At 50.7% G+C, this 24,289-nt stretch overlaps 4 protein-coding genes across 11 annotated transcripts in view; 2 read left to right on the top strand and 2 right to left on the bottom strand.

Annotated features, from left to right (window-relative positions):
* The first annotated feature begins 332 nt into the window (after nt 1-332).
* On the top strand, nt 333-7,666 carry MANEAL (mannosidase endo-alpha like). 4 transcript variants are annotated; one of them, XM_054494743.2, is made up of 5 exons: nt 333-1,238; nt 2,237-2,346; nt 3,241-3,317; nt 6,025-6,082; nt 6,360-7,666. In XM_054494743.2, exons 1-5 carry the CDS (start codon nt 689-691, stop codon nt 6,717-6,719), a joined length of 1,155 nt encoding a protein of 384 aa, XP_054350718.1. In that variant the 5' UTR covers nt 333-688; the 3' UTR covers nt 6,720-7,666. The 4 variants fall into 4 exon arrangements, with proteins under 4 accessions (XP_054350718.1, XP_054350728.1, XP_054350708.1 ...); XM_054494753.2 differs by lacking the exon at nt 6,025-6,082; XM_054494733.2 differs by lacking the exon at nt 6,025-6,082 and having other exon boundaries at nt 6,083-7,666.
* Nucleotides 7,667-9,479: 1,813 nt separating this feature from the next.
* Nucleotides 9,480-14,758, bottom strand: YRDC (yrdC N6-threonylcarbamoyltransferase domain containing). The gene is made up of 5 exons (XM_054494777.1): nt 14,370-14,758; nt 13,683-13,797; nt 13,439-13,558; nt 10,821-10,963; nt 9,480-10,517 (listed from the first exon to the last, which is right to left on the bottom strand). Exons 1-5 carry the CDS (start codon nt 14,756-14,758, stop codon nt 10,445-10,447), a joined length of 840 nt encoding a protein of 279 aa, XP_054350752.1. The 3' UTR covers nt 9,480-10,444.
* Nucleotides 14,751-16,032, top strand: C1H1orf122 (chromosome 1 C1orf122 homolog). Of its 2 annotated transcripts, none has more exons than XM_054494796.2 (3): nt 14,751-14,884; nt 15,109-15,310; nt 15,556-16,032. In XM_054494796.2, exons 2-3 carry the CDS (start codon nt 15,263-15,265, stop codon nt 15,649-15,651), a joined length of 144 nt encoding a protein of 47 aa, XP_054350771.1. In that variant the 5' UTR covers nt 14,751-14,884; nt 15,109-15,262; the 3' UTR covers nt 15,652-16,032. The 2 variants fall into 2 exon arrangements, with proteins under 2 accessions (XP_054350771.1, XP_054350765.1); XM_054494790.2 differs by lacking the exon at nt 14,751-14,884 and adding an exon at nt 14,888-15,017.
* A 119-nt stretch (nt 16,033-16,151) lies between these two features.
* The window catches only part of MTF1 (metal regulatory transcription factor 1), a 51,636-nt gene continuing 43,498 nt past the window's right edge, over nt 16,152-24,289 (bottom strand). For all 4 annotated transcript variants that reach the window (XM_063657435.1, XM_054494702.2, XM_063657436.1 and 1 more), the window contains 2 exons: nt 24,020-24,083; nt 16,152-22,181 (listed from right to left, as the gene is read on the bottom strand). In XM_063657435.1, the coding sequence (XP_063513505.1) occupies nt 21,754-22,181; nt 24,020-24,083 (492 nt within the window). In that variant the 3' untranslated portion in view covers nt 16,152-21,753. The remainder of the gene's footprint in view (nt 22,182-24,019; nt 24,084-24,289) is intronic.

Below are 24,289 nucleotides of genomic sequence, written 5' to 3'. Positions count from 1 at the left end.
GACCTTGCGCGAGTCACGGTCGTCCTCCGCCCGCCAGGCCCCATCCGTCTGTAGGGTCCGATTCCTCGGGATTTCCCGACGCCCCCTCCCCCGAGGTTCAGGGGCTGCCTGGGGTGCCGGGGAGGGGGGCCGAGGGATGGGGGACCTGGGGCTAGAAGGGTGGCACTGAAACCCGTAGGGAGGGGGCCAGTGAAGTGAGTAAAGGGGGATCGACGGAGAAGGAAATCCTTGGGGAGAGAACCACGGACGCGCGCTTCCTTCCCTCCCCCGCCTCCACCCCCGCCGCCCCAGCGCCGCCGCCGCGCCGCCCCTCTCCCGCGCTCCGGAAGGCCTGCGTCCCCGCTCCCCAGCCAGGCGCCACCACCTGCCGCCCAGGAAGCCAGGCGACTCTTCCTTCGCGGGTCACGAGGCCTGACTCAGGTCCCTGCTCCTGTGGCCCCGAAACTCGCCGTTCGCTGGGCCTTGCGTTGCACTCGGCGTCCAGTTCCCCCTCGGCTCGCGGCCACTTGGTCCGCGCCGCCTGCGTCCTGTGTGCCGAGCCCGCCCGCACTGCGGGGACAGGCCGGGCGCCGCCCACGCCACGCTCTGCCGGGCGCACGGTCTGCCTGGGAAGCGCGCGGCCGGGCGGGCGGCCATGGCGCGGCGCGCGGGGAGGTAGCGGGGCGGCTGCAGGAGCGCACAGTCGGCCATGGCCCGGCGGCGGCGCCGCGCCTGTATCGCTCTGTTCCTGGTGCTGCTCTTCGCCTTCGGCACCCTCATGGGTCTGCGCACGCTCAAGGCTCCGGACGGACTCCCGGCGCTGGGCCCGGGCCTGGAGCTGGCGCCCTTTGAGCGACGCCCAGAGGGGGCCCCCGCGCCCGCTGCCAGGGCCCCGGCAGCCCCTGCCGCGCCGCCCCCGCCGCCGCCGCCGCCCCGCACCGCGGACCCTGGCGGCTCCCCTGGGCCGGCACCCGCGGAGGCCGAGCCCGCCCCCGGGCAGAGCCTGCGCGTCTACTCGGACCTGCATGCCTTCTACTACTCGTGGTACGGGAGCCCGCGGCGCGAGGGCCACTACATTCACTGGGACCACGTCATGGTGCCGCACTGGGACCCCAAGATCTCGGCCAGCTACCCCCGCGGCCGCCACAGCCCCCCAGACGACTTGGGCTCCAGCTTCTACCCGGAGCTGGGGCCCTACAGCTCCCGGGACCCTGAAGTGCTGCGGGAGCATATGACCCAGCTCAAGGAAGCCGCCATCGGTGAGAGCCCCCGACCCTGGGCGGCCCTGCCCCCCAGCCTCGCCCTTCCTCCTTCCCACACCCCAGCTCCCTCTGGTCCTGTCACCGGCCCTTTGGTCCCACTTACCCGCCAGCCTGGCTTCTTAGCTGTTCCCTCCCACTCTCATCCTGGGCCCACCATGCGACACCACTCCTCTGTCTAGTATTCAGACCCCCCACCTGGGCCCTTCCATCCCTAACATCCAGGGCCCTTCCATAGGGCGAAACTGCTGGGAGTTTGCACCAGGAGAGGGAGGCAGAGTCTTCAAATTTGTTGGGCGATGGGAAGTGAGGCCTGGAGTCCTTGGCCCGCAGGTTCTGGGGTTCAGAGGAGTGGAACCTAGGGCGGACTTTGCTTTCACGGCAGGTACAGGGTAGAGCAGCAGCCCTTCCTGCTTTTGCTGGCTGCAGAGGAAAGTGTGCCCATGTTCCATGAAGGCCTCTGCTCTATTTGCAGTTGGAGGTAGTGTTGGGGATTTAGAGTTTTTTCATCAAGCACCCAGCTAGAGGGAAGGTCCCAGAGCGCCTTCTTTGTAGGCTGGGGAGGGGAGGCTCACTTATTTCGGATTTCGTCACTGAATTCTGCTGGATTTTACAGATGGCCTCTGCTCAGGGCTCTTCTCCATGCGGGACGTTAGGGTTAGGGGTGCTTCTCTTCTTCAGCGGTAGGCCTGTGGCTTCCAGGTGGGTGTGGCACTGTCCACCCATTCCCTTTGTTCTACTGCTGAGGCACTCTAAAGCCTGGCTCCCTTCCGGCCTGGCGCGCTATGGTTCCCGCAGGCGCTGCGCTTCAGCACCGCGGGCGTGGACAGCTCCAGGGCGCGAGGCTCTGGGACTCATCTGCAGGAAGTGAACCTGGCAGGAGGCTTGCTTCAGTTTTTTAGGAACCATTTTTGCAATTGGAGATGTTTGTGAGGAAAAAAATCTCTGTTGAGGGGGGTACTGTGTGTCTCTGAAGTGGCCTCTGTGTTGCGTCTCAGGCGTCCTGGTTCTGTCCTGGTACCCACCTGGCATGGCTGATGATAACGGGGAGCCCTCAGATGACCTGGTGCCCGCCATTCTGGACACCGCCCATCAGTACAGCATCCAGGTGAGTCTCCAAGAAGAGGCCACGTGCTCTCTGCCCTATTCTGGAGAGTTGCTCTCCTCCGCCCACAGGGTTAGTGCCTCTACAGAAGTTCTTGGCAGTAGCCCACGGATAACAAATATGTGGCAAGTGTGGTTTTGGGGGAGGGTTCAGATAAATGGTGCCTATGTTGCTCTTAGTTTTTTGAATTCTAAGAAAACTGAGAAAACTAAATATAGGACCAAGAGAAGACTAAATAATTATCACTTTTGTTAAATAATAATAGAGGTTAGGTTTTAAACCCTGGTGGATAAAGGGTAGGCAAGAGCCAAAGGGACCTGCAGACTCAACTCTCTAGTGGGAGGCAGTGCTGGACCTCGAGGAGTAGGCAGGTGTTCTCAGCAGGTGGGCTTACTTTCAAGAGGAAGGACGGACTGGACGAAGCATTTCCCCACATGTGCCAATCAAGTAAGTCATCCCTTGCTTCTGTGGTGAAGGAAGAAAAATGATAGAGAAGGAAGAAAAGCCCCATCCCCATTCCTGAAGAGAATTCCACCACTGACATGTCTAACAGATCACAGCAGTTTTCCACTGACACAGCTTCAGCATACTTATTCCACTGTTTCATGCAGCTAGCACCAACCACTTGGAGCTGGCACAAGGTTGAAACCTATTAGCCACCCTGTAACAGCCCACCAAAATGCTTCCCACATGCCCTGCTGCGGGAGATGGGCAAACTGCTCACCCCTGTTTTGGCCTTGAAGGGCAGCAGCTGCCTTTATCTCTACTGTGCCCAGCACTGCCAGGCCCTCTTCTGAACTCAGCCTCTCCTCCAGGCCATGGTTAGATCCTGAGCCTGATATGTTGTGGCGCCTAGATAGACACTCACCTGACCAGTTACTCCTCTGTTTGTGGCAGGTGGCCTTCCACATCCAACCCTACAAGGGCCGGGATGACATCACTGTACATGACAACATCAAGTACATCATTGACACGTAAGGCTGCTCTGGGGGCCGGGATTTTGGCGGGGATCAAAATGGAGGTAGGGATAGAAGGTTTGGAGGGGCAGGTCAAGAGACACAGGGCATAATGCCTGTGTTTCCCAGCAGCTGTTTTATAGTAAGAGAGTACTGGGCCTAAAGTCAGGCAGCCTGGGTTTCAATTCCTGTTCTGTGGCTTCTGATCTGTGACGAGGCAAGCCTCTTAACCTTTGAGTCTTGTGAGAATCACACGAGTTAATGTATGTGAAAGTAGCTTCTACAATGTAGGCACCTCATTTATTCATTCAGAAAGTATTGAATGAAGGCCAGGCATGGTGTAATCCCAGCACTTTGGGAGGTCGAGGCAGGCGGATCACTTGAGGTCAGGAGTTCAAGACCAGCCTGACTAACGTGGTGAAACCCCGTCTCTACTAAAAATAAAAAAATTAGCCGGGCATGGTGGCGCACACCTGTAATCCCAGCTAGTCAGGAGGCTGAGGCAGGAAAATCGCTTGAATCTGGGAGGCGGAGGTTGCAGTGAGCCGAGATTGCACCACTGCACTCCAGCCTGGGTGACAAAGCGAGATTCCATCTCAAAAATAAATAAATAAATAAATAAATAAATAAATAAATGTTGAATGAGGCTGCGTGCAATGGCTCATGCCTGTAATGCCAGTGCTTTTTTTTTTTTTCCTTTTTTGAGACAGAGTCTCACTCTGTTGCCCAGGCTGGTGTGCACTGGCACAATCTTGGCTCACTGCAACCTCTGCCTCCTGGGTTCAAGCGATTCTCCTGCCTCAGCCTCCCGAGTAGCTGGGATTACAGGTGCCCACCACCACGCCCAGCTAACTTTTGTATTTTTGTATCTTTAGCTGGGTGTGGTGATGCACATCTATGGTCCCAGCTACTTGGGGGGCTGAGGTGAGTGGATCACTTGAGCTCAGAAGTTTGAGGTTGCAGTGAACTATGATGGCATCACTGTACTCCAGCCTGGGGTTTCACCATGTTGGCCAGGCTGGTCTTGAACTCCTGACCTCAGATGATCTGCCCACTTCGACCTCCCAAAGTGTTGGGATTACAGGTGTGAATCACTGCACCCGGCCTCCCAGGGCTTTGGGAGGCAGAGGTGGGAGGATTGATTGCTTGAAGCCAGGAGTTTGAGACCAGCCTGGGCAACATAGCAAGACCCCATCTCTACTGAAAAAAAAAATTAGCTGGGCATAGCAGTGCATGCCTGTAGTAGTCCTAGCTACTTGGAAGGCAGAGGTGGGAGGATCACTTGAGCCCAGGAGTTCAAGGTTACAGTTAGCCACAATTACACCACTGCATTCCAGCTGAGAACAGAGCAAGATTCTGTCTCTTAAAAAAAAAAAAAAAAAAAGTATTGAGTGCCTACATGTATCCAGGCACTGACTTAAGCCCAGTTGTACAGTAATGGATAGGACTAGCAAAGTTTCTGATTTCATAATGTTTACTTTCTAGTGTATGTTGCAGGTACTGTGGAGCAGACAGTAATTAAATGGGAAAAATCAAACAGTGATCTGTACAGGATTTTGTGCTAGAGTGTGCCCAAGAAACTACTTAAGAATTGATAGTCAGGTCAGGTGAGTCTGAGGAGACAACAGGTGAGCTAACACCTGAATGAGCAGTCAGGGCTGGGTGTGGTGGCTCACACCTGTAATCCCAGCACTTTGGGAGGCTGAGGTGGGAGGATCACTTGAGGCCAGGAGTTTGAGACCAGCTTGGGCAACACGGGGAGACTCTATCTCTACAAAATATTTTTTAAACATTAGCTGGGCGTGGTGATGCATGCCTATTGTCCCAGCTATTTGGGGGGCTGAGGTGAGTGGATCACTTGAGCCCAGGAGTTTGAGGTTGCAGTGAGTTATGATGGCACCACTGTACTCCAGCCTGGGCGATACAGTGAGACTTAAGAATAAAAAAAAAAAAAAAAAAAAAAAGCCCAGGCCCGGTGGCTCACACCTGTAATCCCGGCACTTTGGGAGGCTGAGGTGGGTGGATTGACTGAGGTCAGGAGTTCAAGACCAGCCTGGCCAACATGGTGAAACCCCATCTCTACTAAAAATATAAAAATTAGCCAGGTGTGGTGGCGGGTGCCTGTAATTCCAGCTACTTGAGAGGCTGAGGCAGGTGAATCGCTTGAACCCCAGGAGGTAGAGGTTGCTGTGAGCTGAGATCGCCCACTGCACTCCAGCTCTGAGCAACAGAGCAAGACCCTATCTCAGAAAAAAGTAATAATAAGAAGAAAAAAGAAAAGAAAAAGGGTCAGCTCTGCAAAGATCCAGAGGCAGGGAGAAAATTCCAAGCAGAGGGCTGGCAGATGCAAGGCCCATAAGATGGAACAAGCTTGCATGACACATGACAGCCGGATAGAAAAGCCAGATGGGGAGTAATAGCTCGGAAGAGAGCAGGAATGGGGCAGGAATGGGGCAGGCAGGGCCAGATCAAGTAGGTGGGAATAATGAATGGATTATACGGAGGCAGGATGGCAGCCTGGAGACCAGTTAGCTGGCTGTTGTTGCAATCCAGATGGAAGACGGTGGTGGCTTGGCTAAGGGTAGGGAAGTGAGGCTTAGGAAGGACAACTGGAGAGAGGAAGGAGGGGAACCAGGTTCTTGCTTAGACGCATGATGAGTCCAACTGTAGAGACTGACTGGCTCCAGAACTGGGCTGTGTGACATCCGTATCTCATCCACGGCAGGTCCTACAGCTGTGCTGGTCTCTTCCATCCAGCTGAGGCTCTTCTTTCTCCTTCTCAGGTATGGCTCCCATGGTGCATTTTACCGCTATAAGAACAGCATGGGCAAGAGCCTCCCACTCTTTTATATCTACGACTCATACCTGACGTCCCCTGAGGCCTGGGCCCACCTCCTGACACCAAACGGGCCCCACTCGATCCGCAACACACCCTACGATGGGGTCTTCATAGCGCTGCTGGTGGAGGAGGGCCACACCCACGACATCCTGGCCGCCGGATTTGACGGCATGTACACCTACTTTGCCTCCAATGGTTTCTCCTTTGGTTCTTCCCATCAGAACTGGAAAGCTGTGAAGAACTTTTGTGATGCCAACAACCTCATGTTCATCCCCAGTGTGGGGCCTGGCTACATAGACACCAGCATTCGGCCCTGGAACAACCACAATACGCGCAACAGGGTCAATGGCAAGTACTATGAGACAGCCCTGCAGGCGGCCCTGACAGTAAGGCCTGAGATCGTCTCCATTACCTCCTTCAATGAGTGGCACGAGGGCACCCAGATTGAGAAGGCCATTCCCAAGAAGACACCCACCCGCCTGTATTTGGACTACCTGCCTCACCAGCCCAGCCTGTACCTGGAGCTGACCCGCCGCTGGGCGGAGCACTTCATCAAAGAGAAGGAGCAGTGGCTCATGTGAGGGGCCTGGAAACGGGCGTGAGGTGCTGATGTCCTTGCCTTGCTGGAAGATGTCACCATGTGGGGTTCAGCTGAGGTTGTAGGCACTCACTCGTTCCCAGGTCAGAGGTCAGCAGCTGGGTGCTTCTGGGTGGGCCGTCAGGCATGGGTCTGTGCAACAGAGCCCGTTCCTCAGGCGAGTGGTGCTGGGGTGCTGTGCGATGATGGGAACGGCAGAGGCTGGCAGGTGACTGAACTTAGCCCAGGGCAGCTCCACATCCTGGGAACACTTTCATGTAACCCCTTCTAGTTTTGAACTTTGCAGCAGGCTGGTGCTGTGTAGTGGCCACCCAGTCACCACCCTTGGAAGGGTGTCAGGGTCTGGGCTCGCATGCGCCCTGCTCCCTTCTGCCAGCCTGCATCCTTTCCGCCAGCCTGCATCCTTACCTCAGGCCTCCTTCCCACATCATCTGTCTTCTCTAAGTTAGGGAACCATATTTGAGACTTTCAAAAAGGGAACTTCTAGGTTTAAGCTCCTCCCAGTAGATTCCTGAACCCAATTATCAGGAAATCATCCTGAGCACTCACAGGTTCATTTAACATTCACTCATCAAGCACCTTCCTATGTGCTAGGTGCTGGGGAAAACTTGACCAAGGAAGAGTTCCCGTCCTGAAGCTTCCAGGACCCAGCTTTCCTTTTCTGGTGTGGCCTTGTAGCTAGTGCCTGGGCACAGTTGTTTTTCTTTTTGCAGTTTTACCTAGTGCTGGGAGTTCAGTTCTTTCTCCTCTAAAAAAATACCTCTGTGCTCCAGAGCCTAATTTTTCCCAGATGCATATTTAGCTCTAGGGAGAGGACTAGGAGGAAATCCCCCTCCCTTTAGCTGCCTGAACTGACTGAGGCCCACTCACTAGAGCCATGTTCAGTGCTACTGTGATTAGTAGTAATTAAATATGAACTGGTATTCTCAAGTAAGCATTCCTTTTGCTCTCTTCAAGACCTCACAAATTCTGACCTTAGATTCTGTGACAAACTGATATACGAGCTGGGCTGGCTATGGCTTCACCACGAGTAGGTTTGCCTAAGAAATTACTAAACAATGGCCGGGCGCGGTGGCTCACGCCTGTAATCCCAGCACTTTGGGAGGCCGAGATGGGTGGATCACAAGGTCAGGAGATCAAGACCATCCTGGCTAACACGGTGAAACCCCGTCTCTACTAAAAATACAAAAAAATTAGCCAGGCATAGTGGTGGGCGCCTGTAGTCCCAGCTACTCGGGAGGCTGAGGCAGGAGAATGGCGTGAACCCGGGAGGCGGAGCTTGCAGTGAGCCAAGATCACGCCGCTGCACTCCAGCCTGGGTGACAGAGCGAGACTCCATCTCAAAAAAAAAAAAAAATTACTAAACAAGGCTGGGTGCAGTGGCTCACACCTGTAATCCCAGCACTTTGGGAGGCCGAGGCAGGTGGATCACCTGAGGTCAGGAGTTTTGAGACCAGCCTGGCCAACATGGTGAAACCCCATCCCTACTAAAAATACAAAAATTAGCTGGGCATGGGTGCCTGTAATCCCAGCTACTTCTGAGGCTGAGGCAGGAGAATCGCTTGAACCTGGGAGGCGGAGGTTGCAGTGAGCCAATGTGGCACCACTGGACTCCAGCCTGGGCAAGAGCAAGACTGTCTCAAAACAAAAAAAAAAAAAAAAAAAAAAAAAACCCACAAAAAACATTACTAAACAAGACTTCTAGAGGGAATTAACAAACCAGTGCTTATTTACAAATAAACTAATATGCTAACTGCAGGAACCCTGATTAAAGCAGGCCCCTGTTAACACCTCACAAGATTCTTAGGATATACTTGAAAACAAGTGCATTGGAAACCACTGTACTGAGAAGTTTATGGGCTCAAGACTGAATGGGAAGCTAGGCGTGGTCGCTCATGCCTGTAATCCCAGCACTCTGGGAGGCTGAGGTGGAAGGATCGGTTGAGTCCAGGAGTTCGAGACCAGCTTGGGCAACACAGAGAGACATGTCTTTAAAAAAATAAAAAATGGGCTGAGTGCCTTGGCTGACGCCTGTAATCCCAGCATTTTGGGAAGCCAAGGCGGGTGGATCACTTGAGGCCAGGAGTTCAAGAACAGCCTGACCAACATGGCAAAACTCCATCTCTACTAAAAATACCAAAAAAATTAGCAGGGTGTGGTGGTGCACACCTGTAGTCCCAGCTACTCAGGAGGGTGATGTGTGAGAATCACTTGAACCTGGGAGGTGGAGTTTGCAATGAGCCAAGATCGTGCCACTGCACTCCAGTGTGGGCAACAGAGATTCTGTCTCAAAAAAAAAAAAGACTGAATCGGAATTTTGGGAACTAGGGTGCAAGAGGGAAGGGGAGGAAGGAGGAAATAGACCCCCAGTGGTCACCTCAAGGACACCCAGCCCCAGTTAGGTAACTGATATTAAACCCCACCAGAGAGATGAGCAGGCCTGGCCACCTGGCTCTGGGGCTTAGCTGGGGAAACCAAGGCAGGCAGGGACAGCTGAAAGGGTTGGATGTTGACCTATAGTAATTTACAGAAGGTAGCAACACAGGCTTCATTTAACACACGCACAATCTGAAAAATACTAAACATGGCAAGGCCAGGGGGCAGAGGCAGCCATTCTCACACATTGCTAATGGCAGTGTAACTTGACTCAGTTCTTTTGAAGGCTAATCCATATTGAGAGCCATAAATACTTCCTACACTTTGACCTACTCTCCTAAGGAAATAATTCAAAAGAAGAAAAATAAACCATTTACAAATACGTTTAATAGCATTTCTTTAAAGAAAAACAAAGTTCAAATGCCCAATAATAATTATGTTTAACACTTGGTACACATATAAATAGACAAAAGGCTGCAGAGAACACTGGATTTAAATAAAGGTGTTATGGGTATAATTAACTATAATTTATTTTATGAATAAATAAGAAAAAAGTCCCTGACTGAAAAGGATAGTGGAGGTTTATTTCCCAATATTCTTCCATTTGGACTGAACCCGTGCCAACTAAGCAGACATCCCACTATTACACCAAAAAGACTGCTCTACCCGCCAGCAATTACAATACATGACACCACCAGGCCCAATGGCTCAGAGGGAAGAGTGGCCTGTGGCTCTTCAATCTTTATCCAAACCTGGTTCTAGCTTCAGGAGCCTTTGGTCACCTGAGACTTTTTATGAGCCGGAGTATTGCTATGTTGCCCAGGCTGATTCTGAACTCCTGGGCTCAAGCAGTTCTCCTGCCTGGCCCTCCCAGAATGTTGGGATTACAGGCATGAGCCACCACATGCAGCCACCTGAGACTTTTTAAACAGCACCAGCACTTCTGGCTGGTTTGAACCTTAAATGCCACCACCCACCAGAGAGGAGGCTCTCACTAGATTCTAAATCTGTTATTTAATTACTTTTCAATTGAAAAACAGAACAGACAGAAGAAACTTATTAGAATAAGGCCACCTAGGAATGTTCTTAAATTTTCCATTCAGCTTTTGGCTGATATATGAAAATACAAATAAATACATCCTTTCCCCAGGTGCAAGGCTCAACCAGCAGCTCCAAGGGCTTGGTCTACAGAGCTCAGAAAGACACACTGCCTTAATAGTCAGGCTAGTGCCCTAGCTCCAGTGGCCTCTGCAAATGAGGCCTTGCCAGTCGTCAGTGGACAGACACATAGTATCCAGCACCAGGCCTTGGACCTTCCTGCTTCCCAGAGTTTCACAGGTAGGACACATGTGAGGGGAGCAGTCCGTACTTCTGTTGGAGGATGGCTGTAGTACTTTCCAGGGCACTGAGGAGGAAACAGGACAGTTACCAGTCTGACTTCTCAAAGTCCCGAGCCCACTAGAGGCTGGTGAGCAGGGACATCGAAACTGGCTAGCCTTGTTACGCCCTGTTCATCAACCCTTGATGAAACCTTTTGAATCCTAAGAAAGCCAGGAAACTTAGTCCCATTGCAACTACCACTTCTCCAAACCTGGCCCGCACTCCCTCAGCGCAAGATAGGAGGCACCATTTTTATCTTGACAAAGCTTTTTTGCATCTCTCCAACCTCCCTCAAATTATTTCCCCACGCCACAGGAAAGAGACTTACCAGCCTGGACGAATGATGCCAAACTTTCCGGGCACAGACAAATCAACCACAGTTGAGCCAAGGCGACACTCGGGGCTCTGGCCATCCCCAATTTGTCCCCCATCAATAACCAAGGACAATTGAGGCCAGAGATCCTGGAACTCCTGAGAAGAGGGAGAAGGAAGAGCATATGGACACTATCCCTGGTGTATCCAATAATGTCAAACTGCACGCAGTCATCAAAGGCCATATAGTCTTAAAACAGAAGGCATCTTCCTCTAAGCAGAGAAAGAAGCTTCATTTAGTTAAGGTCAACTGTGCCAAAGACACTGTATTCTATGAGGTTTGGAGGCCTCCTGGGTTAGCACTCCAAGTAACACCTATCTAGGGTTTAAAAAAAATCTTGCTATGTCAAAAGGAAATTTCATACATTGCTTCAGTTAGGGAAATGTAAGTACAATGAATGGAGTTCTGGGCAGAAATATGGGCTCTAACTCTGGACTTTCCATCGTATCTCCGTGTGACTGCACGCAAGTTACTCTATCCAGGCCTACAAGACAAGTGGGCCGGACTAGATGATCCTATGTCCTCATTTCATTTGCTCTAATCTATGTAGCCAAGACAGGACTAGGATGATCTTTTTTTTGACCTGGCTTGCCGCAAAGATAAGAGAACAGGGTCAAGAGTCAAAAACTAGGTAAAAAGACCAGGCACGGTGGCTCACCCCTGTAATCTCAGCACTTTGGGAGGCTGGATCTCTTGAGGCCAGGAGTTTCAGACTAGCCTGCTCAACATAGTGAAACCCCGTCTCTACTAAAAATACAAAAATTAGCCGGGCGTGGTAGCACACGCCTGTAATCCCAGCTACTCACTCGGGAGGCTGAGGCAGGAGAACTGTTTGAACCCGGGAGACGGAGGGTGCAGTGAGCCAAGATGGTGCCACTGCACTCCAGCCTGGGCAATAGAGTGAGACTGTCTCAAACAAAACAAAACAAAAAAAACTAGGTAAAAATCTGGTCACTTAATGTCTGTGTGACCTGGAACAAGTGATTCCAGCTCCTTCTAGCTCTAGAACTATGCTCCTGGATCTCACTGCAACTCTGATCAGGGTAGGAAGAGTAGAACATGGTAGATTCTGCATGCCACCAGCACTCAGTCTTTGGGCTATGAGAAGGATACTCCTCCTAGAACAGTGGACTGAATTGTTAACTGAGCTAGAGCTTCCCTAACCCCCCAGTGAAGACACTGCAGTGGCAGTTAGGCCTGGAAATTTGGGACAGGAAATCATAAATACCAGTTACTGTGTTGGACAGGTCAAATGGTTGCTGACAAGGTAAAAACCTCCCCTCCCTGTGCCACATCCCGATTCTTGCTCCTGGGGTACAGCCACCAGGACCAAGTCAAACCTGCACTCTGAGAATGGGAAGGGATGCTGAACTCTCACTTTCTAAGAACCCTGAGCCCCACTCTAGGTCTGGGAATGGAAAACCCATCAAATGGAGTTCTGAACAGAGATATGGACTCTAACTCTGGACTTTCCATCATATCTCTGTGTGACTGCACGCAAGTTACTCTATCCAGGCTTATTAGCTGGATGTAATAAGCCCAAGGAAGGCCCAAGGCCTGATGTTGGATACTATGTGTGACACTATGTGTCTGGCTGAGTCTGGGGACACAATGTAGCTTATTACTACATTTTACATCTTAGTAATAAGAAAAAAATGAAATTTCTATGTGTCCACCTTTGTTCTAATCTATGTAGCCAAGAAAGGATTAGGATGATCCTTTCTTTGATCTGGCTTGTGGCAGAGATAAGAGAACAGGGGCAAGAGTCAAAAATTGGGTAAAAATCTGAGTCAGTCACTTACTGGCTGTGTGACCTGGAACAAGTGATTTAACTTTCTGGAAGCTAAACTTCACCTTTTTTTTTTTTTTTTTTTTTTAAGAGACAGAGTCTCGCTCTAGAGCCCTGCCTGGAGTACACTGGCACAATCTGAGCTCACTGTAACCTCCACCTCCCAGGTTCAAGTGATTCTCCTGCCTCAGCCTCCCAAGTAGCTGGGATTACAGGCATGCGCCACCATGTCTGGCTAATCTTTGTATTTTTTATTAGAGATGGAGTTTTGCCATGTTAGCCAGGCTGGTCTCAAACTCCTGACCTCACATTATCCACCTGCCTGGGCCTCTCAAAGTGCTGGGGTCACAGGCATGAGCCACTGCCCTTGGCCTTCTTCATCTTTCTTTACAGCACTGTCGTGAAGATTTATAGCCTAGCACTGTCGTGAAGATTTATAGCCTAGCACTGTCGTGAAGATTTACAGCCTAACTGTGTTCTCCAAAAACTGTTATCTCCAGAAAAACAGGAAGACATTGTTCTTATCATAATCTTTCCTATTATTATAAAGACAGAAGAAAACACCAATTCTCCCCCTGGCTTTTCAGATTTTGAGATAAAATCTTTCAAATTTTTTTAATTTATATTGCCCCCCACCACCTCCCTGCCAGCTGGGCAACCTTCCCACTGTTGGCCCAAGGACTCTCACGCCTGGCCATCCCAGTGCACTATCAATGCCACTGATTACACAGGAAACAGTGTGTGCGCTGGTGACATTTCCAGGGGAAGGACTGGGTAAACTCACCTCGACATTCAGAGAACTGGCCTGGGAGCTGAGGTTGGCACTAGTGAGAGCAAGCGGACCCTCAAACATCTGAGCCAAGTCTTGCATAAAGGCATGATCAGGAATCCGAATGCCTACAAGCTATAAGGCAAGGGGAAAGGGATCATGAGAAAGGTTGGAAGGGGTAAGAGGGTAAGTCTTATCTGGATCCTAGTGAAAGCCAAGTGGCCTGGAGTCTGGGGACACAAGAGAAAACTTGACTCACAGGCGTAAAAGGGTTTAGGTCCTTGTTGAGCTCCTCCGAGCGTTCCATCACCAGGGTCACTGGTCCTGGCAGTAGGTCTTTCAGGAGCCCCTCAGGTACTCTCACACGGCAGTATCTGGGAAACACAGAAGCATAAATCCATTCAAAATTGAAGGGCCACTGGTGGTCCTTTCCTAGACTCTGGGCAGACGTAGGAAAGGAATCCTTCGAGTTTACAATGGGAGCCGCCTGTCTCCCTGCTTCACTTCCCTAAGAGCTTGAGCAGAAAGCAGAGCTCCAGAGGCGCACCCCTGGCTTGACGCCCATGTGCCTCTGGTCTCAGGGACTACAACAGCTGCACCGCTGTGATACCGCGATAGTGGGATCAAGCTCCACGTTTTATTTTCTTCAAGGCATTCGCTATTAAATTAAGCTACCGTGTTTGCTTTTTTCCCGGGGGCCTCCCCAATTAGCACAAATGCGCCAAGGGAACAGGGTCGCTGCCTTTCTCGCGTGTTGCTGCTTCCCAGCAGCATGTAGTTCAGGGCCTGAGGCACGTTAAGTCCTCGGTACATACTTCCAGTTCCGGATTCCTTGGTGAGCCTGGACAAGCCCCTCCCGCTCTCTGCGCCTCAGTCTCCCAAGCCTGTCACCGGAAACCCCTCCCGCGGTGCCGCCCCCAGCGGGGCCGGGTCGGGGCGGCCTCACCTGTAGACGTCGGCCACGCGGCCGAGGCATACGGCCAGAGGTTTGGCCTCGCTGCGGCCCTTGAGGCGGTACACAGCGCGCAGAGCCGCCGAGCAGCTGGCCGCGCAGGCCAGGCCGTACAGCGTATCGGTGGGGACGGCCACCACGGCGCCGGCGCGCAGCTCGGCCACGGCGGCCCGCAGCGCCTCGGTCCAGCCGGCGCGCTCCGGGCTCGCGGCCTGCACGGCCCCGCTCCCCGGGAGCCGCAACAGCCGGGCCCCGGGGGCCGCCGGAGCGGGACTCGGCGGGCGGAAGAGGCGGCCGCTCCGGGAGCCAGCGGGCCCCTCGCTCAACCCCACGCTGGCAGCCACCGCGGCCCTCATCCCTCTGTACCGACGCGCCGGAGACATCCGCCAAGGCCCGCTTCCGGGAGGAAGTGACGCTCCCAGCCAGCTTCCGGTCCAGGAGACTCGGCCCCACCTCTGCGCCGGGCAGCTTAAAGGGACCACGACCCCCAGGAGGATTGAAGGAGACCGGTGGGGACGGGGCGGGGCGCAGGCTTGCGAAGCCCTAACGCAGCGCTGGGGAGGGGGGCGGCCGAAAGGGGGGCGGTGGTCGGGCCGCGCAAGCGGAGATGGAATGGGGCCCGGGCTCAGACTGGTCACGGGGGTGAGAGGGGGCCCGTCGGGGCGGAGGGAAGGGGCTTGGCCCCGCGCAAGCGCCGGCCCTGACCGTCTGTCTCTCGCTCTCTCCCTGGCAGGGAGGCTGCCGGCGTGGACCGCGGGAAGGCGGGGCTGGGGCTCGGCGGGAGGCCACCCCCGCAGCCGCCCCGGGAGGAGCGCGCCCAGCAGCTGCTGGACGCGGTGGAGCAGCGGCAGCGGCAGCTCCTGGACACCATCGCAGCCTGCGAGGAGATGTTACGGCAGCTGGGCCGCCGGCGCCCGGAGCCGGCTGGTGGCGGGGTTAGTGCCCACCCTGGGCTGGGCTGGGGTGGGGTGGGGTCTGCCCACTGGCTAGGCTGGCCAAGCCCTAGCTTACCCTGGAGGGGGGAAGTATGTCTCCGTCGCTTTATCCCTAACCTCCTTTGATCTGGTGAAAGGTTTCGAAAAAGTTAATACTATCCAAATGCCAAATGGCCGTATCCTTGTGGGGCCTAATCCAAGGCCTTGCCTCCCAGCCTCACTTTTTTCCTTTCTGTTCCAACTAGAACGTCTCAGCCAAACCCGGAGCGCCCCCCCAGCCGGCTGTCTCCGCCAGAGGCGGCTTTCCAAAGGATGCTGGCGATGGAGCTGCGGAGCCCTGACCATCCCCGAGCAGAATACCCTGACTTCTCTCCCTCCCCAGGGCCGGTGGCTGGACTCTGAACAACTCCCTTCAGTAAAGGGGCCAGTCTTCACTGGCAGTGGCTGGTACTTGGCTCTCAGCCTGGAGTGGCAGCTCTGCTAGCAGCTGGGTTCACTCCCACTTCATCCTGGCTGAAAGCAGTGCTGTGCTTTGAAATGCAGCCAATGAATACCCAGTCTGATTACCCAGATCTGGGCAGACCAGCAGTGCTCGCCAGAGTGGTCTGGCCTGCTATGGGGGATCCAGGTGGTGTTACATGTCCATTTCATGCTTTGGGGGCTTTTAGCCCCACAAAACACCTTCAGCAGAGCCTTGATTAAAAGGAAACCTGCAGACTCTCCTGGTGACCGACGTTTCCTTTCTGTCCCCTCTCCAACACTGATGGCTGGGAAGGGGGGAGTGGTGGAAAAATGTCAACTATGGGCAGGGTTGGTAAGAAATGCCACAGATACTACCAGATTTAAATAATTATTTAATTAGGATTTCATTAGTATTTAATATTGCTTTTTCAATTCCAAAAAGTTAAATTTTCACTTTTTAGCAGATATTTTAAAGTACAATATTAAGTTTATACAAAATGAGCAATTAAGCAAACACCATTATTTCACATTCTTCAAAAATACAAATTCGTATTTATTCTTTTTTGGGTTTGGAGGTTTCTTCCTTTGGAAGTACTGAACCTGTAACGTTTTCACATCGCTCAGTGGAAGTCCGTTGTTCCCATGTTTCACACTTACTTTTATATAATCCAAAAAAACGATTTGGGATTTTAAAAGTTGTCACCAAGACCCCGGCCAATGATTAGTGTATGTCAAAAAAAAAAGGGCTCTTGGGGGCTCTTGCCTTTCCTGGCTAGAAGATCTGAGCCAGAAATTCAGCAAAAATCTGTTTCCAGCCACCTTCCCCAAATAGGGACTAGGAAGAGTTCACAGGAAAAGGGAACAGACACCTTGAACTCTGACCCACCCCCACATTCTCCAAAACACAACGAAGGATGTAAACTGTTGAGTCAAACAGCCCTTGGGAGGCCTGAGAACACAGCAGGAAAAGGGCAAGAGAAAGCCTCTGACTTGGCACACTACGAGGATAACAAGGATATTGCAAAAAACACTCCTGGGTTTTGGTGCAAAAAGGTTTTATGAAAAATTTTCCCATAAGAAAAAGTAGAAACTGCATTGAGCTGAGAAAGTGACACTACATTATCACCCAATTTTTGGCCCAACAGGCACACCACCAAAAGGGCAGTGTGTGGTTTTAAACCTCAATTCCAGTAAAAAAGCTTGTACTATGTACACATTGACATAAAGATCCAGTTTAATTTGCATTTTTCAGTGCAGACTGAGAAGCCCTCTCTTGAACAGGAGTAACAGTGAGAAATGCCCAGTGGTCGTCGGCTTCCCCTAAGGGCATCAGAAGAAATACAGGACCCTTTCCCTCTCTCCCTAAAAAACATGCAAGAGGAAACAGGCCAAAATGGCTAACCAATCAGAAATATGCTTCAGTTTTATTGCCTCCACCTCCAAATATTAAGGAACAGACAATTTCTGATCTATGTCACAGCAGAACTGTTTGCATATTGGATCTATGAAAATCTTTCTGCTTTGGCTGAAGTATATTTTAAAACTTGTCTATTCTATAGCCTGAGAATTGAAGATAAAATGGGGGAGGTGGAGTAAAGGAAGAAAGTTGATAATGATTCATGGGATTTAATGTTTGTTTATAGGATTTAATGAAGGCTGGAGGCCTTTTTGCTTAAGGAACCAACACAGGTAGTATGAGGAGCAGTATGGAAATGGCTCATGTTGCCCCCTGCCACCCATGCCTCCCCAAACATATTTCTGATTGGTGGTGTAAGACAATTGTAAACTCTTGAGAAATACTGTTGCAGTTCCACAAATCAATGGTTTCAATGACTCTGGAAAAGTCTTTAAGGACAATGGATGTGATTACAAATATAAAAGTCTAGAAGGTGCCAGGTTTCTACCTAGGAACAATCTGTTCCTTCCTTTCAGGCATCATTTTGTAATGGTGAAGAGGGAAAAGATGGCGAGAGACCAAGAAGTGATGAAAAAGGGCCTCAACAGTCAGCAGAAAACAGGACCCACAGCAGTTCTTCAGAGAGCCTGAGGGGGCGCCCTGGGGCACACAGGGAAGGCTTGCATAGATTGAGCGGTTGCTGAGAATGCATAATAGTGTTTCCCTATGGACAGCCTCATAGCACAGGGCTGATTGAGCGGAAAAACGCGGCCAGGCCAGGGCCACATGGGACAACGACCATCAAGCTACACATATTGCACCAAGGTAAGTGCTTTTCTTTTCACACCTCAATTTAACTTTTTATTCTGAGCAAAAAATAAAACTTTGTGGAAAGTATATATATGTATATATACACACAAAAGAAATTGCAGCAATCGGGTTAAAGATAAAATAACCTAAAGTGCTTTTTTATTTTATTATTTCTTTAATATACCAATATGAGGTTCTGCAAACTTGTCCCTCTGGACACATTCAGCATTATACAAAGTCTCTCAGGAAAACCCACCCACCCTCCAATATCCCCATCAGTCCACAGCCTTGACCCTGAAAATAAAACTCTCCAATCTACCAACTATCCCAGAGGTGAAGAAGAGAAGCCCCTTGCCTTTTACTCAGAGAGATCGTCACATCTTAAGGCCCGGCCCCTCCTGGGCTTTGTACCATGATCTCCTTCTAAACGGAGGTGGAATTCAATAAATGACACCACTTCTGTCACCAAACTAGTGGTGCCCCCATGAGACTGGCCAGACCCTGCCAGGAAAGACTGGGCCACTATCCCTCAATGCCCAACCTACCTGCCTGGGAAGGGCCAAGTTCACTAAGGCAGTTTGGTGGTGCCAGCCAGTTTCCTTACCACCTCCTAAGTCCATGAACCCCAATCCCTGTTGCTAAGCACCCTTTGAAGCGGTTGTCTAATTGGAGATGTTAGTAGGAGCTAGAAGATAACGTACAGGGTGAAAATGGTCAAGTTTACTATGGGAGAGGAAAAAAGCTTGATTTTTACCTGCCAGAATTCTACAAATCCTCCCTAACCTCACCCTAGATTCATTTCCCAGGTTTGGGAAACCACACTCACCATGAAGGTTCTTTCTGGCTCCAGCTTAGCTAGGGGCCCTCTCTTCTCCAAGGTCCTCCGCACTAGAGACCAGGCTTATGGAAGGACAGGTAGGAAAAGAGAACTGGAAAAGGAGGGAAAGAAAGACTACCTACCTGGGAAATAAACCTGATCTTCACAACCACTCACTGGCATTTTAAGCACTTCCTGATTTTTCAAAAGCTGATTGGATCTGATAGTCTCTCTTGTAATCTAGAGTCACCCTCAAAAGGCAGATACTTCAGCTTCTTCAACTGGAAAAATCTGTCAGCCTAAACACTGTTTAAGATGCTGCTTCATCACCCCCGATCTTTGAGAGTGAAAAGGCCACTGACCTGGGTAGGGCCCAACATGAGCACAGCCCTGGCTAACCAGGAAGAGTCGCTATTTAAACCGTGGGTGCTTCAAATGTCCTTCCCTGGGCTCCTATTTCCCACTTCCGCTCCCAGGGAACCCAAATCCCAGGTGACCACAAGATGGGGATATGGGAAGGTCATTACTGCCCTCTGATACAAGCTTACTTTGGGGTCCCATCACTACTCTCTCAGAAGTTGTAAACAGCAAGGGCCCTACCTCAAAACTTCCCATGGGTGCGAGGCCCAGAGACAGCCAAGGACAACTCATGCTCAGCAGATGGTTTTCCAGGAGGACTAACCCACTGTGTTAATAGGAAATTCCTCCTGCCTTATCAACTTCTGCTGAGGTCAATGGTCACCAGAAGCCACAGTCCTTTTGGGGAAGGGAGTGCAGAAGGTCAAAAGAAGTCAATTCCCTAGACCAGGCATGGTGGCTCACACCTGTAATCCCAGCACTTTGGGAGACTGAGGCGGGAGGATCACCTGACGTTGGGAGTTTGAGACCAGCCTGACCAACGTGGAGAAACCCCATCTCTACTAAAAATACAAAATTAGCCAGGCGTGGTGGCGCATGCCTGTAATCCCAGCTACTCAAGAGGCTGAGGCAGAATTGCTTGAACCTGGGAAGCGGAGGTTGTGGTGAGCCAAGATCGCGCCACTGCACTCCAGCCTGGGCAACGAAAGCAAAACTCTGTCTCAAAAAAAAAAAAAAAAAAAAAAAAAAAAGAAGTCAATTATTCTGGCTAGGGTCCTGGAATGAGAAATTGGCTGCTTGTAGTTAAGATTTCTTACTGCCATTTCTCCTCATGGCAGTAACAACATTCACCACCACTGCCCTCTTTGTCTGTCCCTGAACATCCTTGCTAAAGGCAGGGAGGGCCTCTGGCTCCAAGGTAAATTATCTGTTCTCAATAATGTCTTGGCTGGCCCTGAGCAATGGCTCAGAGAACAGGAGAGTGACCAATGCAGATCCCTTTACATTAGGGAATGAAAATGCAAGGCAAAATTATGGCTGCTTCCTGCCTGACACTGTCGGCTTAGAAGAGCAGCCTTGTTTGTGGAACACCACTCCTTGCTCAGGGCAAGGAAAGGGCTCTTGGGAGGCAGAGGCCTATTCTGCACCTCAGGCCATGCCTGGCCTCTGAGCTCGGTGAGTTTGGTCAGCACTCATGACTATGTTAATATAGCCTGTTGAGAGAAACTTTTCATGCTAGTATGGATTGTATCTTTTATTTTAAGAGGCAATGACTTGGAGCCAAAGGCAGACATATGGATATAATTCTATAACACACACACACAATTTTTTCCTATAACACAACTTAATGAAACATTCCAAATGAGATAACTTATTGCAACATTTCAGGCTTTTTGGTGGAAAGGGAATTTTTTTGTTTTGCTATACCCTGAGTAGAAGATCATCGTTTTGTGTTTCTTTCTTTCTTTTTTTTTTTTTTTAATAAATCACATGACTAAGCTGAGCAAGTCACATCCTTGTTTGCACTGTATGAGGCTGTATGCAAAATCCAGAGTGGGGCAGAGATGGAGGGGGCAACCCAAAGCCTGGCTGGAACCTGGAACCAGGACACCTGGCCTGCCAATTACATGCCACCTCATACTAATTCCCTTAAATCTACACCTTCTTCTGATAAGCAAAATGCAGCCCTTCTGCTCTGAGGAAGAAAATACCATTAAAAAGAAGGCAGACCACCAAACAGCAACTGGCCATAAGCCACAAGTTCACTCTAGGACAAAACAGCGACGTTCCCCAAGGAAAATTCACTGCGATCTGCAAGCCCTGGCAACCAACTGAGAGAAAGAACCAGGAAGGCAAAGACAGTGATCATGTTGCTAGAGCCTGCTTTGCACACACGTCATCGACAGACAGCAGTCAACAAGCTGCCTAGGGCCTCTGCAGAGCCAGATCAACCCCACAGCCTGTGAGCCAGGCCTTAAGCTGCCTATTTGTGCTGAAGCGGGCTGCAGAACGACCCGTGTTATCCACCCTGAGCACCACCAACACTAAGCACAAATGACAACACCATCTCACCTGAACCCTGTCCAACTCACAGCTGCCTCACTGGCCTTTGCCACTGCCCTCTCTGATGGAGCAAGGGTCTGGCCTTCCAAGCAAATGTCAGCCTCAGATTCAAGACACACAGAAGGAGCAACACCCAACACACTGAACTCTCCTGCCCAAACCACAAAGACCCCAGTGCAAGCGATGGGCAGCATCAGATTGATGGAAACCACACCCTTTCATTTAGAATTTTTATGCACACGAGTAACCTTAGTTTCCAAGTTCACATGACAACAAGCAAAAGTGACATACAGTGCAGCCAAACAGTTCACTTATAACTTAGCTTTTTTTGTTGTTTTTTGTTTTTTGTTTTTTTCCAAAGATTAGTTCCTTAAAATGGATGCTCCTGGGATGTGAATAAAGAAAATACGTCTGAAAGGTGAGGATTTCAAACAGTAGATTTCTTCATCCTTCAAATTTCTGACTCATGATGGCAGGCATTGTACCTCATGCCTCCTGCTCACCCACTTTTCCCGGAGGTGAGCACACACGGGCCCTTCACTTGGAGAAGCTGCTGGTGAGGCCCATCTCCTCCTCCCCCTGCAGTAGTGCTTCAATGGGAATCAGATTGGACGGGGTGTCCAGGCTCTGGAGGGATAGAAACTCTGACACATCCATGGCACTTAACGTTTCTGTCTGAGGGTCTGAAGGAGTCTCTGCTTGTCGGCTTTGCTCACAGGAGGGCATGGTAGAGGATGATGACCCAGGAACAGGGGCTGAAGAGAAAGTCTGCGCTGGGAGCTGGAGGCTGGGCCCATCAGGAGCCTGGGGGCTCGGCTCTGGAGGGGGTGGGGAGGAGCAGCCCTTTCTCCTGCTGGATGCCCGCTCCTTTGCAGAGTCCCGGCATGCACACTGACACTGACATGCCTCTTCTTGTTTGATGATGATCACAGGAACACTGAGGCCAATCTGCTGGACAGAGCTCCCTGCGAGAGAGGCAAGAGAGACTGCTCTTCAAGTAGCTGCAGGGGCAGGAGCATGAGGGACAGGGATACATGGACTAGGTGAGAGCAGAGTGCCATGGGAACCATGGGAAGGATGGTTGCCACACTTTGGGCTTCGTTCTGCTTTAAATTGGACCACATGCCCTCTGAGGTAAAAGAGGGACACTCCCCAGCCCAAGACAAAGTCCCATTTCCTTAGAAAGTCACACACACAATCTAGATGCACCCTGTATTTCCAGCTTCATTTCCAGTCATTCTCCACTGCACCCTCCATGTGGATGCCTACTTTTTCTGACACGTTCTTTATACCCCTGGGCCTGTGGGCTCTTCCTTACGCCTAAAATCCCTGGACACCACTCTTCTGGAGAACTGACACTCATCTTTCAAGACCTAGCTCACTCCCCCACTCTCTGTAGGCCTACGCAGAGGACTAGCTTGGATGAAGCCGGTATCCAGCCTCCCGGCACACATGCACAGTGCTGCTGTCTTCCTTCCACACCTCTCTCCTTGCGGTACAGGACCTGCTTGGTTCTGCCTGCCCAGGAGACTCTGAGCTCCTTTAGGACATCTTACTCATCTCTCTTTCTCTCATGTGTTGTACGAACACTTGCTCCATATTCAGCCAGGCTTTGTGTGTCTTGACAGAGCTAAAGACCAATGGGCAGGAAGAGGTGCAGTGGCTCATGCCTGTATGTAATCCCTGTACTTTGGGAGACTGAGAAGGGAGGATTCTCTTGAGCCCAGGTGTTTGAGACCAGCCTGGCCAATATAGTGAGACTCTGTCTCTACAAATAATAAAGAAAAATTAGGCCGGGCGTGGTGACTCATGCCTATAATCCCAGCACTTTGGGAGGCCAAGGTGGGCAGATCACTTGAGGTCGGGAGTTCGAGACCAGCCTGGCCAACATGGTGAAACTTTGTCTCTACTAAAAATACAAAAATTAGCTGGGCATAGTGTTGAAACCCAGCTACTTGGGAGGCTGAGGCATGAGAATCACTTGAACCCGGGAGGCAGGGGTTGCAGTGAGCCAGGATTGCGCCACTGCAGTCCAGCCTGGGCAACAGAACGTGACTCCATCTCAAAAAAAAAAAAAAAAGAAAAAAAAGAAAATTAGCCAGGCATGGTGGTGCAGCATGCCTATGGTCCCAGCTACTTGGGGGGCTGAGGCAAGAGGATTGCCTAAGCTCAGGAGGTCCAGGCTGCAGTGAGCTGTGATCGTGCCACCATACTGCAGCCTGGGTGACAGTGAGACCTTGTCTCAAAAACAAAACAAAACAAAGGCCAATGGGCAGGAGAACAGGGTGGGAACTGGGAGGCCTGACAACTAGTGCTTTGGTTCCACCACAGATTCACTTACAACCTTGGGGGAGTCAATTAATTTTTCTGGGTCCCACTGTCTTAATCTATAAAATAAAGAATTTGAATAAAAGGAACTTTCAGCTCTATATGTGTCTCTGACCCAGATGCTATTTCTTCATTACTGTAATTAGAAAAGAGTCCAGTGAATTAACAACTGCCCTCTTTAGCATCAGCTGTGATTCAAAAATTTTTTTCTGGCTACATTTTAAAGCTGTATCTGAAAGGGAAAGAACTGTTACTAGTTAAAGAATGTTAAACACGGTATTTTGGCCAGAAGTATACTAACTTCTAATAGTTGTGAGAATATGAAATACTCTAGCCAACAATACAATGTAAAGAATTTAACTGAGGCTGTTTAAAGATTTTTAAAGTTTTAGAAACTGGGACAAAGCAATAATTAGCTGTGCCTCAAGGGGCCCACAGAGTTGCCTTCTCTTAAGGGTAACATGGAATTACATACCTGGGCTACTGGCTACTGGTACTGCAGTGGTAAAAAACACCTTCTCAACTTTAGATGCTTGCTGCTGAAAAAAGAAAAAGAAATCTCATTTATAGCCACTGTAATATGACAGATCCCCAGGGTCCTGAAGCCTCCCCAACTGTAATGGTCATCCAAGAAGACAGAAAACCCTTAGTGTTCAGGGATTTTTATACCGAGTGATGTTTTGTTTGTGCTCTGACATGAGGTCACCGCACTGTTTGACATTCAGTGCTGACAACGTAGTTAGCT

Source organism: Pongo pygmaeus, chromosome 1 (genome assembly GCF_028885625.2).
Source record: "Pongo pygmaeus isolate AG05252 chromosome 1, NHGRI_mPonPyg2-v2.0_pri, whole genome shotgun sequence".
Lineage (NCBI taxonomy): Eukaryota > Metazoa > Chordata > Mammalia > Primates > Hominidae > Pongo > Pongo pygmaeus.
Note: the sequence above shows the minus strand (reverse complement) of the source record. Positions and strands in the feature narration are given on the sequence as shown.